The sequence below is a fragment of the Mastigoproctus giganteus genome, chromosome 2, assembly GCF_048544385.1.
Source record: "Mastigoproctus giganteus isolate SK-2022 chromosome 2, ASM4854438v1, whole genome shotgun sequence".
NCBI lineage: Eukaryota > Metazoa > Arthropoda > Arachnida > Uropygi > Thelyphonidae > Mastigoproctus > Mastigoproctus giganteus.
In genome coordinates this window covers 242,065,541-242,080,178 of record NC_143576.1, presented here as the reverse complement: position 1 = coordinate 242,080,178, position 14,638 = coordinate 242,065,541, and the positions used below count along the sequence as shown (strand labels likewise).

The window sequence follows — 14,638 nt, the reverse complement described above, 5'->3', positions numbered from 1 at the left end:
TCCAAATACACCACTAAATTTTAACATTTTGAAGAGCACTGAAAAAACGTGCGTCTGGCCAGTACTTGGTCAGCGCCACCTCTCATTCTAAGAGGTATGGGATCTTCTAATAATTCCAATTAACTGTTCTGTAGAAAATATAGGGAGGACACGTCTAAAAGTATTGCTGGTAAAAATAACGGCCAACAAGATCGTCCTCAAGAACACCACACCAAACATTAAGGGAAATAGGTAGCATAATTATATTTTAATGACATAAACTGGACCGCAAAAATGCTTTGCCGTTCTACATGGTTTTGTAATTTATGATTAATATGTAATATCTCAGAAGTAAAAGCTATTTTAGATATGTTTATACGAACTTTTTTCTTATTTTTAGCTCTAGAGTACGTTTCTACATTTGTTCCATGCAATTTTGAAACGCTGTGTAACCTGTATGTATCATTTCTGTAATTTCAGTAAATACTAAGCTGTATTTATGTGTATCCTCTATCAACTTTATGTAAATATTATGCATACTTTTGTCAGTGATAAAAAGTTATTAAGTGAATAGGGTACATGATACAAACTTGAAACCACTTCTAGGTGATAGAGGATATCTTCAAGTTTTTATCTGCCAACCGGAAATGTGTGCAGTAGATGGAAAAACTGTAATCATGACGGAGTTGACCAATCCCGGAAAGATTCAGTGCATATTTTGGTTGTTGTGGTAGGATTTTAGGAGCATCATGACTAAGGCTATATTGCTCCGTTTATACTGTCTGTAAATTGCGTGTGTTTTGTGGTCGATTTTCTGTTTGCTAGATGAAAAACCCAAGTTTCTGGAATAAAAAAAAAAACATGCTATCCTCGCCTGAGACCTACTAACTCAACAGTGTGAAAAAAGCCCATAACTAACGTCACGGGCATCATGTATCTAGACATAACAGAATTTTATTATGTCCCAATTGCAAGAACAGTGCCAATGAGGAATCTATAGAAAAGGCATGCAGCAGAAACAGAACGTCCACGAGAGAGACAGATTTGTAAAAGATGGGTCATTAATTAACCTAACTGTCTGCTTTTGACTGGAGTCTAGAAACCTGAGAGAAAACCTGTCATGTCCCCATAACATCCCAGATGTGGGAATATTATTCCATGGTAGGAGGGATTTGAGAATTGTACAGAGGGAGCAGCTGTTTAGAAAAAAATTAACAGCCGAGAGGGAAAGAGAAAAGCCGGTTTTTTAGATGCAAAGGAAGAATATGTGTATGCCAAATTAGATTAGAAGTCAGGGTAATTCCTAATAGAGATATGTGATCATGTTTAGAAATATGAATGTCGTTGAAGACAAGCATTGGAGCAAAAATAATTTTTCGAGATATATGACGACAGAACTGAATTTTAGAGGAACTGAAATTAACTAAATTTTCTTTCCCCCACTGGAGAATAACCTAAAGATCAACATTCAGGGAATTGGAAGTGGATATTCCATAAATTGAAGCTCTTTGTGCAGTACACAGCTTCTCAAACTGGAAGGCAGAATGCAATATGCTGTCATCAGCAAAACAATGGATATGATCTCCGATCAATGGAAGAAAGTTGTTAAGGTACAAGAGGAAAAGAGTAGGAGAAAGAACTTAACTTTGGGGAACACCGGCATTAGAGGAGAAGTTAGGAGGCAGACATCTACCACCACCATCACTGAGTGGTCAGAGAGAAGACTAGATACCCAATTACAAAAAACAGTCGACACTCCATAATATGCCAAACACGATCTAAAGCCACTGAAAAATCACGACCAACTGCTTAAGTTTCACCAAACTTTACACTTTTAAAAGCTGCCAGCGTGGAACGTACAAATCCCCTCAAACAAAATTTCTAGGTACGTCTTTGCTATGTATCAACTGTTAAGAAACACGAAAATGACATAATAATATTAGAAAATAAATAACATTGTCAATACAGTACTATAGTCAATGTTTTAAAATAATTTTTAAGAAATAAAATGTGAAATTCTAAACTATATATTGCTTATTTTTTAATAATCAAAAAAATTTAATAGCTTTTTACTGTATTAATGAAATTTGGATGACAGTGAGTCTATACAAATGTTTTATTTGGCAAAAATTTATTACACGTAGACAAAGCTAAAATAAAAAATACTATGTGATTTTTGATTTAATATATATATATTTAATAATAATGGCAGAGTTACTGTGCTACAGCGCGGGCAATAATTCAGCTTCAAGTAAACTAATCTGTGCATAATTATATAGGACAGATGTTAAAGTAATTTGTAATATTTATTCATTTATAGAGTTTTAATATATTTAGTTTCATATAAATAGCATTTCATATACAGTAAACTCTCATTATAGCCCTTCGAAGAGACCGGCCCCAAAGAGCACTAAAATCGGCCGGAAAAGCCTTATAAACGGTTCCTTCACTTTAAAGGAGTGGAAGAAAAGAGCCCTAAAAGTACTCTCATAACGAGGATTTACTATACAATATTCAGTTATAACTCCTACATTGCTACAGCGTAGCAATGTAGGAGCTATAACTAAAAACAAGAAATTCCACTAATTCAAAACGCCTGCAGATACCAGTGTTCGTGGATCACTAAAAATTTCTTGTTAAATGTGCAATTTTAAATGGTTCATAAACATTAATTTTGTGATAAGCACATTATTCGTTGCTCACAATTAGATAAGTGATTGATTTCTCCTTTAGATAAAACTACACAAAAAAATGAGTTTATAACCGAGGAAGATATCGGAGCTCTGTTTGAATTCCTCTCCGAAGAAATAAAAGAAATGTAAGTTTATTTAATTTCTAAATTATAAAATTAGTAATCGTAGCACTAAGTGTGAAAACATCGCACCACCAACTAGGTAATGCTTGTAAGGCGCTAGTGGTGTTTACATTCCAAGATATAGATAAAAATTAATCAAATAATTGAAATTAATAAATATACAAGATAATATTTTAATTTAATTGTCATCTGACTGCTCGTACCGACTAAATTATGGCTAAAGTTGCGCTAGCTACCGAGTGGTAGCATTTTTAAACATTGCTAAGTAGACTCGTATACATATTACGTATTTCAATATCATTGGAATTTTTTTTTAATTAGAAGTGAAGTTATCGATTCTTCATGTAGGTTAGTGAAAATGCATCATATTAACATAGCTATCTACTAAAGTAGTTGAATTAATTAATGAAATTGGCATCGTTTTGGTTATATCTCATATTGTGAATGCCTTCACAACCAGTTGCCATGGTATTGTACTACCTCGAATAAATAGCACTTCACCAGTGGAGAAGACTATTGTTATTTATTCTCAACGGATACCACCACCCAGACGGCACCGTTTTGAAATACGGTATGGGATAAAGTTCTCGGTTATTCTCATACTATCCCTATTAGACTTAGAAAAGAGATAAAGATGTAGGAAGGTGATCGTAGGAGAGGTAGAGGAAGGAAATGCCGTGGAAGGAAGGAAGGGACAGTTGCTCCTTAAACTCAAAAGCTCATATATTCCTCGAATAGGCAACGCTTCCCCAGTAGAGAAGACTGTTGTTACCTATTCAAGGAAACTCAGTGGCCATCAGCCCCCTCCCCCCAGACGGCACCGTTTCCAAGCTTGTTGGCTTCTCTTCGGTGGGTGGGCAGGTACCCTGGTGTTGCAAAAGTGACAACCCAGTTCTGAAGTATAACTTCACAATATGAGCAATGCCTGATGGCGTGTAGTTGTTTGTTTGTTTGGTTTTTAAGAGCATTAGCAAATAAGGCCATATTGCTCCGGGATATGCGGTGGTCATTCCCTGACCTTTCCGCATCCTCCTATTTGGTGGTGACGGGCTCGAACCCCGGTCTAATCAAGAAGCGTGTGCTACTCACTGCTGCTCCTTCCCATCTGGATACGCAGGCGCCGATGCTGTGTAGTGATATAGACTATCAAGTGTTTAAGGGCAAAGGCCTCATGCTACAAAGTAGAATGACTATCATGTAGGTTAGTGCAAATGCATCATTTTAACATAGCTATCTACCAAAGTAGTTGAATTAATTAATTTAACTGATAAATATAATATAACTGATAAAATAAGTGAATTTTTTTCTTACTTGGTTTAGGAAATTACTCAAAAACGAGAGTCGAAGTAGGAGGGAATTTTGCCACCATTGTGGATATAAGAAATACATAAAACTATTTAATATCAATTTAGATAATTATGTAGGAATACAATTAATATTTAAGTGTTTTAAAAAGAATAAATAAAATAAAAAAATAAAATAAAATAATAATAAAAACTTTATCCATGTCTTTATGCAGTGCTTGCCCAAAGTAGTCCACAAAGATAAAAGGTGTACTGTCAAACAGAAGTAGTAATGTCATTCGGAAACAAGATCAACAGGAACAAGTTCTAGATATAAATCTGTTAATCTAGAGTGGTATCAGAAGTCGCTCGCTGATGACAGTATCACTGTGCAGAGGAACGATTGAGTTGTGGAGTCTTGATAAAGAATGAACCAGAAAAATGCAGCACCTATTAAAATCTTCGTGCGTTCTTGAAAACCAGCAAAATGTTGGATATTACGTCATCAGGACGACAAGTTGTATTTTCATTTATGAAGTGTTTTCAGTTTGATTGCTTGCATTAACATTTAAAGACTTCCTTCGATTAAAAGCAGCATTGCAGAAGGTTTGAAGAGCCTGGAAGTTGTTGACAGAAATGAGTATCTTCTCACATCAGGGACAAAAGTTGCAAACTGCTTCCATAGTGTCGAGACGACACTGCGTGACACGTTAAGCCAACGTACCACTCCGCCTGAGACTGCTCGGCTTCAAGTAGTCCAACGGTCCGCCATCTCAAAGAATCATCTAAACGAGGTTGACCTGCCACCCTCAGTACTGGAGATATGGCTCTCACATCCGGGACACAAGTTGCAAACTGCTTCCATAGCGTCGAGACGACACTGCGTGACACGTTAAGCCAACGTACCACTTCGCCTGAGACTGCTCGGCTTCAAGTAGTCCAACGGTCCGCCATCTCAAAGAATCATCTAAACGAGGATGACCTGCCAGCCTCAGTACTGGAGATATGGCTCTCCCACTGAGCAAGCCAAAAAAAAACGGGAATGAAATGATGTGGTCGTAACTCGTGTTTTTATAGGCATGAATAATTTGCATAATGTGCGGCTCTGTAAAGTGGGAGATCGATTTCTATTGGATACTCAGAATTTGCATGCCAGGACGCCTATTATATCAAATTAGTCTATTATATCATTAAGTTAGTAGCGGAATTTGCCTTCGGCTACGCTGCTCACAATAAAATATTCACAAAAAACATTTTGTTCCGTTAATTTTGTCGAGCAATGTAGAATTTCTGGTGTTTATGACCTTCCTACCTTTAATAAAATTTACACTTCATATTTGACCTTCCGTAGGGGTAGAAATGAAAAATTTTACGAAACAGAGAGCTCGTTAATATAACCTGTCAAAAATAACATATTTTTAATAATCTGGTATCTCATCTTTTGATACCTCATGCTCTACTGGACCACATTTCACTACGAGCTTTGCAAATATTTTCACGTTCAACCTCCTCATCACTGAAGATCAATTCCTTGTATCACACTTTTCTACAGGAACATTTCTGGTCATATCTGCGTACTTGAACTTTTCGGCTCGAAACATTAACCTGTCGTTTCATGTTTCGAGCTTCGCTTCGTGTTTCGTCGTCACTCACAAGATAAAGGTTTACATCCGAGATTTCCGCTACTAACTTAGATCGAAAAAATCCACTGTTACTCTCTCTCCGCTACTCAAACAAATGTGTCTGCGAGAGGACCACTAATGTACTGTAATTCACTTGATCTTCAGTGGATACCTCAGCCGTAATAGGGAGCAGACTATTCCACCTAATTTAATTAATATTGTTTTTGTTTTGAATTTTTAGTATTCTTTTATTCTGCTTGTTTTGATATTTTATCTTGCGAGTTTTATTATTACTTTTTTTTTTCATTGTTTTCAGTAAGGGCATATCACCCAATCAAACAGAATGGCTAAGATTGTACACGAAAGTACTGCTATCTGGAACCACTGCTGAGCCAATCTACCAAAAATGTATTAGTCAATTTAATGCCAGCTGCGACGCCAACTATAAATATAGGACTGCAGATGGAAGTTGCAACAACTTGCAGAATCCTACATGGGGAAAATTAAATACATGCAACCGTCGATTTTTGCCAGCATACTATGATGATGGTAAGTCAAGATAATTCGATATCATATTGTAACAAAATAGCTTTCTCATGGGCAGCCCACAAAGAGAAAATAATAATAATTTTTAAAATGAATCAATCGATCACCAATCGCAAAAGTCACTCAAATAAAAGTTCTTGGAATTACTTTCTCCGATTCATGCAACTGTAATTAAGCATATTGAAAATCTAGTTGGTTTGGCTAAGACGATCTGAATTCGTTGAAAAAATACTTATAGGTTACGGACCCAAAAATTACATCAAAAAAAGAAGACTGTTGTCTTCTTTTTAACGATACTGAAGGACACTGCCATTTCTTGCAGTACTGTTATCAAATGGTGCTACAGGAACTAGTACTGGAGAAAAATGGCATTTCAGTATCGTTAAAAGAAGACACCAGTCTTCTTTTTGATGTTTGGGGGCACGTAACAGGGATTTTATTTTTCTCGAAAAAAAATTCCCTGTTACGTGCGCCCAAGCCGATGACTATACTACACTGTAAACAGTGCTAATTATATGGGCAGGTTGCCTACTTTTCTACACGAAAATCCATGCAACCTCTCCTGTGGCCGACTAATTACAGGTGAGACCAACTATAAGAGATTACAGGTAAGACCAACTGACTTAACGCTAAACTAAAATAACCCCCCCCCCCACCACCACCACCACTAGTATAGCATATTTTAATTAGTTCTTTTTGCTTAGTCTGCACTACTGATCTGAACATGCTCTACGATTTGTGTAGACACTTTAAACTGAGGAAGAATGACTACAGGATAAATGTAAGAAAATTTTCTTTCGGCCAGAAGGCAGTTGATTACTGGAACACACTTTCCATCTGGTGTTGTGAAAGTGAGTACAGTAGTTTGAATTATTATTATTATCTTTCTATACATTAAAATAATTTTCCTCATAGTGATATTTATTCAGCCAATGGGAGAAGAGGGATGCGGATTACGTGGTAAAACATAACAAATACTAAAATACGTAACTGAAGCTTGTTTTACTGTGGTAAAACAAGTTCTGTTTAAGTGTGGTCATGCTAGATAAACTTCCTGCACGCGCTTTGTTTATCTAACATGACCACGCGGTACCATTCTTGATTTCCATAGGTAACGTATTTATATATTCATAGCTGAGGAAAAGACACACAGACACAGTGTCGAAAGTTTCTGTAAGTATTTCATTTTATTTTATCAAAAGAAGCGAGCAAGGGCGAACCCCCTATTATTTATTAATATTAAAAATTAATATTAGTAAATTAATGTTAAATTTGACTTCCCCAAACGTTCGGAGATTTCTTTATTCATGAAAAATGCATCTTCCTTACTCCTAAAAGTTGTCCCGGATGTGGTTGCTCCTCCATATATCTCCAGATGGATAGATGGCCGCGTTAACTTGATGTTTGGGAAATAACACAGTCAACGTTTTTCTCTCTCTCTTGTCCTCCGTGATAACGTTGCATCTCCCGTAATCTCTTGTGTTTTATAGAGCATAACAGCTTTACAACCTACAAGATATTATAGTAGTTTTTCGTCCCTTGTCACTCATTTGAAGAATTTTGGGTTCAAATCCTGTCAGAGATTGGAGGATTTCCTATAAGACCGCTGCCATCGGAGATTTTTTTTTTTTTTTTTTTGGTAGTTGTTGGCGCATCGGCTTCTGTGGCCATAATGCACCACCCAAGGCTTTTGCAGTACTTTGATCCAAGCCCGAGGCGGGATTCGAACCCGCGACCTTTGGGTTGCTAGGCAGGAACTTTACCCACCCGGCTAGCCCGGTCGGCAAACCACTGTTCCCCCTTTCACGATAGCCCGCCAGGTGGCCGGTAGTACAAGTTGATGGTAAATTGTGCTCTCTAAAGTAACTTAAATTTAGTAAAAAATCTAGATTATTATCCAATATGATAGATATCATCTTATAGTGGACGCCAAATGCTTTCCAATCATACGGGTCATGGAGGCACTGGACTTATAGCAGATAAGTAACTTTTAATTTTAATTTGTGTTTGAACAATTTTGTTAAAGCCGAAGCAAACTACTGCCATTGTCTTGACCGGCTGAAGGTTACTGGTGTGAAGGTAGCTTTTTGGTCGCTATATTGCCTTCGGCAGTAGTTGCCCGCCCGCGACCACCTGTAGTTAACCCAATTGACTTAAACGTTATTGTTCTTCCTACAACTCTACTGCAGAACAGTAAACTGACTACCCTTCCCCTATTAATGCTTGATTTGTCATCTGCTGCTTATAGCTCTGCATAATGACTGGAAAAGTAAATGCACATCGTAGAGCTTCACTGCGTTCCTGCAGGCAGCCGCACCAGTCCTCGGGGGAAGAAAACTCGGAGGGGGTTCCCTCCTCGATCGCGATGACTAAAAACAAAATTCGGACCGCGAAACAACAGGCTTCCGCGGCAAATGAACACGGCATACCTGCCGCGGACAACTCTCCCGGCGGCGACGATGCTGATTTTAATGGGGTGAACAGCGATTGTGATCCTGCAGCATCCACGAAGAGACTTCCTACCCTCAAGAAAAAGGTTCTCAAAAGACCAGACGCATCTGGTTCACTCCCCCCTAAACAATGGGAGGATGAAGAGGAATGGGATGAAATGCCAAATTTATTCAGCAAAGATTTTCCCAACCTGATAATTATACACAAACTGAGGCGCAAAATGGAATACTGTCTCAGTAGCAAAAACAGCAACGTCACCAGGGCCGTATCATTACAAATTTCGTGCTGCTGAGGCTCTTTAGAGAAGAAGTTATATGAGGTCATTATAGAAAATGAACAGCTGAAGGCCACCAATGCCCAACTCCAACAAACTAATAAAATTCTATCTAAAGTAACTAAAAATCCAACTATAGCAGCTCTGAATACCGGGCTACCTTCCAACCAAGCTTCTGATGAAGATACTCGGCACCAGTTGTCTTATGCTGCCACGCTCAAACTACCTCAGATCCCCACCACACAGAACAAGCATATGCTGATTATAAAAGCTAGAGAAGGGTTAGGCATCCCAGATAGCGATGGAGTGAAGGACACCGTCCTAAAGAAGATAAAACCAAAATTAGACAATCTCCAAATCAAAAACATTCGCAAAATTCGCGACAAAGGGATAATATTGGAAGCAGCCACTAAGTCAGATCTAGAACAGATCAAGTCTTGCGGCACAGCTGAAGATCTAACTCTTACCTTTGAAACCCCTAAACTCAGGGGACCAAGTTTAATTGTGTTTGATGTAGATGGCTCAATCCAGAAAGTTGACCTACTGGAGGAAGTATATAACAGAAATCTCTTTGAATCCATGAGCAAAGAAGAAGCTATTAAGGAGATGAAAATTCAATTTTCCACCAATGCACGGACTCGCGGTCGACTTAATTGGGTTATAGAAGTGTCCCCGAGGATAAGGAGATTCCTACACAGCCAGGATAGAATTTTTCTGGGCTGGTCATCCCACAGGTTCAGAGATTTTGTACCAGTCCTGAAATGCTACAAATGTCTTGGTTATGGGCACACCTCTGCTAAGTGTCTTAAAAAACAACCAATGTGTGGGCATTATGCTGAGGCAGGGCATCTCTACAAGAACTGTCTCAACAAAGCCTCACCTCCTAAATGCTCAAATTGTAAAGCAATTAACAAACCCTATGATCCCTCTGTGCGGGATGGAGCGTGCCTTGTATATAGAAGAGCAGCAGATATAGTACGCAATAAGACTAACTATGGAAAATAGGATGCTCAACTCCCCCTCTCCCAGACTTCGTATAGCTCAAATCAATGGCCAAAAATCCATCTCAGTGGCAACACAGCTTCATCCCCTAATGGACGAGTTGAATCTAGACATTCTTCTCCTTCAGGAACCATACTGCGTCCGTGGAAGGGTCTCTGGTTACCCCCTGGCTTTCAGGAAAATCCAGACGACAAACCAATTGTGCCTCGCTGCTATCATCGTCCGCAATCCAGACTTAGTAGTAACACAGATAGAATCACTCTGCACTCCCCACCTAGCGGGGGCTACAATAGAAGGCAGCTTTGGCCATATTGCGGTCCTAACAGCATACTTCCAATTTGGTACAGATATCCTCCCGCACATAGCTCGACTAGAACAAGCTCTTGACCTCCTGGAGAACACTGATGTCATCATAGCCGCAGATTTGAATGCCCGGTCAACACAATGGTTCAACACCTCTACCGATGCAAGAGGAGATATGTTAGATGAATTCATTGCCTCACGCAGCCTTGAAATCATCAACAGACCAGGACAACCAACCACCTACTCTTCGGGAACTGGAGAGTCTAACCTGGACATCACACTAACTACTTCTTCTCTTAGCAATAGACTCCTCCATTGGCAGGTGCATGACACAGCCACTACTAGCGACCATCGCCTCATCACTTACAGTGTCACCGATTCTGCCCTCCCTCGTTAAGTGCCTATCCAGGATATTGTAAGATTCTCTACTAAAACAGCAAACTGGGACCAGTTTGACAATGTAATTTAAGATGCTCTTCATGACCCAGCTAGCAACTTCTACCAATCAATGAACAGTGCGCAGAAAACAGACTTTGTGCAGAGTCTGCTTCTCAAAGCTTCAGAGGCTTCCATGAAAAAATGTTCCAGGAAACCAAGATCTGTTCCATGGTGGTCGCAGGAACTCACTAACCTGCGCAATTCTCTGAAGCGCGCTCGGAAAGAATACCAACGCAAGAGAAGGACTGAACCTGGTCACATTGCAGAACAGTATAGAGACCGATTCAAAGCAGTCCGCCGTGAATATACTAACAAAATTTACCATGCCAAGCAAAGCTCCTGGCGTTCCCTTGTCGAGACTGAGGGGAACCGGAATCCGTGAGGTTTAGTCCACAAACTCGTGGGGAATAATCTGGGATCCACGGATGTCATACACTCTGTCCGCTCTGATGACTCGTCTGAGACTACACACTGGGAAGATACAATCAACCGGATTCTGGATGAACTAATATATCAGGACAACACCAACTCTGACACTGACATCCACATGAAGATAGCAGTACAAAATTCCAGCTTCCAGCCAGACAATATGGAGGAACCATTCACAGAGGAAGAAGTCGATGCAGCAATTAAAAAAATCAAAAGGTAAAGCTCCTGGTCTGGATTTTATTGAAGGCGAGACTGTGCAACGTCTCTGGGCCATAGCTCCAATGATACTTCTTCAGCTCTTCAACACCTGTCTGAATGAGGGTAACTTTCCATCACGTTGGAAGCATGCTAACCTGAGGCTCTTACCTAAGGATCCCACAGGTACCTCCAAGGCATATCGCCCGATTGCGCTGCTTCCCATTCTCGGCAAGGTTTTTGAGAGACTGCTGCTCTCCCGCTTCCAACCCCGATATGAAGCCAGTGGTTTGGCATCCTCGCTTCAATTTGGATTCAAACAAGGGTGCTCCACAATTGATGCTCTATCTAAAACCCTCAAAGTTGCAGAACAGTCGGATGCAACTTATGTACTGGCAATCTTAATTGACTTCAAAGGAGCTTTTGACACAGTGTGGTGGCCGGGCGTTCATCAGAGGGCCAGAGTCTCTAACTGCACTTGGAATTTCTACCACTGCCTCAAAAGCTACTTCTCTAATCGCAAGGTCAGCATCAAAACAAAATATCACTGCATCACCCGACATCTAATCCGAGGCTGTCCCCAGGGCTCCATCCTGGGGCCAGCTGTCTGGAATATGATACTCGACGACTGGCTCCTGAGGGACTACCCACACACTACTCGGCTTTCTTATGCCGACCACATGGTTATTATCATTGAGGGCCCCACCCGCGCCACCATAGAAACCCAGGCTACGGTTGTTCTCGCTGCTCTGTCCGTATGGGCCACGGAAAATAAACTCTCAGTCTCCACTGAGAAGAGCAAAACCCTCCTATTAAAAGGCAAACTGGACTTCTCCAGACCTCCTACCATACGTTTTAATGGCCGCCCACTGAAAAACTACCGATCGGTGAAGTACCTAGGAGTAATTTTGGACGACAGGAGAACTTTCATTCCTCATATCCAAGCTATCAAAGAAAAGATAAAAAATTACATCAGTATGTTAGCATGCTTTACCCGCAAGGACTGGAGTCTTAAAGGACCAACTCTACGCCTTTTATACTCAGCAGTATTTATACCAATTGTCACATATGGAGCTGCACTATGGTACCACCGAATGACTTTAGTGCAAGCTCAACGTAAAATTCAGCAAATTCAACGACTTATGCTACTACAAATGACCCGCGCATGTAGAACGACATCAACTGCCGCCCTACAGCTACTAACAGGCCGCCTCCCTTCGGACCTCCACGTCGCTTTTATCGGACTTTCTCATGCCATCAAGAAGAATAAGGAAGCTGAATTCCTCACTATTCAAACCCGTACCGATACCGACATCAATCAGGAACATAAACGTGTGTGGCTACAATTCATAAACTTATGGCAAACCCGCTGGAATAACTCCACAACTGGTGCAACTACTAAACTTTTCCTTCCTGTGGTAACCTTCATCAACAAGCAACGTTCCACTTCCACTTGGTTCTTCCCTAACGTCTATGCTTCCTTCCTATTAACTGGCCACGGGTCCTTCAAGAGACGCCTTCTAGAGTTCGGCCTAGTCGAGGATGCCCTCTGTACCTGCGGAGAACCTGAAGACTGGGATCACGTAATGCACTCATGCAACGTATACTTAGATCTAAGAAACCAACTACTCCTAGACCTCCACACTACATCACTTCGGCCAGAAACCAAGTTATTGGAATCTAATGATGCCTTCCGTGCACTGACCAGTTATGCCAACGAGGTCTTTCGTCGTCGCTGGCATCACCTGCAACTCCCAAACACTACTCCTGGATAACCGCCTCTAGACAGCAACTGATACCCAGCACCGGAAACTTCCAGACATGAAACTGCAAATGGCGGACAGCCCTGTCGACGCCGCTCCGTGATTCTCCATTGTGACGATCCTGGACTCTTTAATTTGAACTTTACCTATTCTCTTCTTCCTACCCACAGTCTTTCTCCAGGACTCCCACAACTGCACCTAGCACTCTTCCTGCTCCGTTTAGCCTGGGAGGATGCCTACACTCTGTCATCCTCGCTATCTTGTCTGTCTTCCACTTTCCTGTCTCTTCTCCGCTCTTTCCTTGGCCCTCCCCACTCTCGCTCCTGCAAGAGTGTGGACGGCCCGTCAGATGTCTTTTACTCCCTGGTCCAGCTCCTAGTGCCAGTGGACGGATGCTGGGAGGCTCCTTCCTGGTGATCGCGCCTCCCAGTAACGAAGAGGCCAGTCAAACAACACACTATTCACACATAACCCACACTGACTGGCTTTGCTATGTTAACAGAGTATTTAACGCGGATTTGTGGGAAACCACGGGAACCGCATAACAAAAAACACTATGTCCACTATGTTCCCCCTTTCATTTATATACCAAATTTTTGGCAGATGTCTAATTGGAGAATCTCCCCCGAAACCCTTAAGAGCCCTCCCTTCTTTACAGTCCGTGTCGTGGAGGCTCACGCAAGGCGACAGATTCCTGCCAATGGAGATACTCCAGAACGTCCAAGAGATGAATGCTGATTATAAGAAATTCATTGAGGACAAAGTCTACAGAAGATGCATCATCAGGGAGCAGCTCTCGTCTTCAGCCGGAGTGACTGTCATTGTTTTTATTTGATCGGTATCAAAGAAAAACAATGACAGCCAATGACCTATTATGAAAAGAAAAAAAATTGTTTTCACTTCTTTACAACTTGTTTTTTGATTTTCTGTTTTAGTTCCTTTCTATGTTAAACCCCTAGCATTTTTGCTGTTATGGGCATTGCATCAGGCATGCATGTAAAATTTACTTATTTCACTGACTGCAAAAAAGACAGTATACTGTGATGTTCAGCCTACACAAATTGCAAATCTATCCGTGAACACATATGTAGGGTTAATTTATACATAACTGTACAGTGTCCGTACAGTATCAGTGTCGTCCTGATTTTAATATCGTCCAATTTATTTTCGATGCACACATATGCATTTCACGTATCGGACACAATGGCATCCGGAAACATTGTCCGTAGCATACTGTCAATTATTGTTGCAACGAAATCTAGTTTTCGCTGTGGTCGCACTGATCCTTGACAGCACAGTCATCCGCGAGAAAGTGAAATGTGTGTGATATGTGTGTGAAAAGAGGTAACTACCATTAGAGGTAAAGGGAAGGGTTATTGCTTCCGTAAAAGTGACTACGATGGACTGAGACAGTATTTAAATTCTATACAGTGGGACCAACTGATGATGTTACCAACAGCAAATTCAAAATGGGAAGCATTCAAAGAATTAATCTTGGAAGCTACTAGGCTTTACATACCAACTAAAAAATATTGTTC

General features: G+C 40.6%; 1 protein-coding gene across 1 annotated transcript in view; it reads left to right on the top strand.

The window, feature by feature from the left end:
• Window positions 1-2,184: 2,184 nt before the first annotated feature.
• The window catches only part of LOC150090312 (chorion peroxidase-like), a 60,085-nt gene continuing 47,631 nt past the window's right edge, over window positions 2,185-14,638 (top strand). The window contains exons 1-3 of the mRNA XM_090390259.1: window positions 2,185-2,230; window positions 2,713-2,797; window positions 6,016-6,248. Of these exons, the coding sequence (XP_090246385.1) occupies window positions 2,185-2,230; window positions 2,713-2,797; window positions 6,016-6,248 (364 nt within the window). The remainder of the gene's footprint in view (window positions 2,231-2,712; window positions 2,798-6,015; window positions 6,249-14,638) is intronic.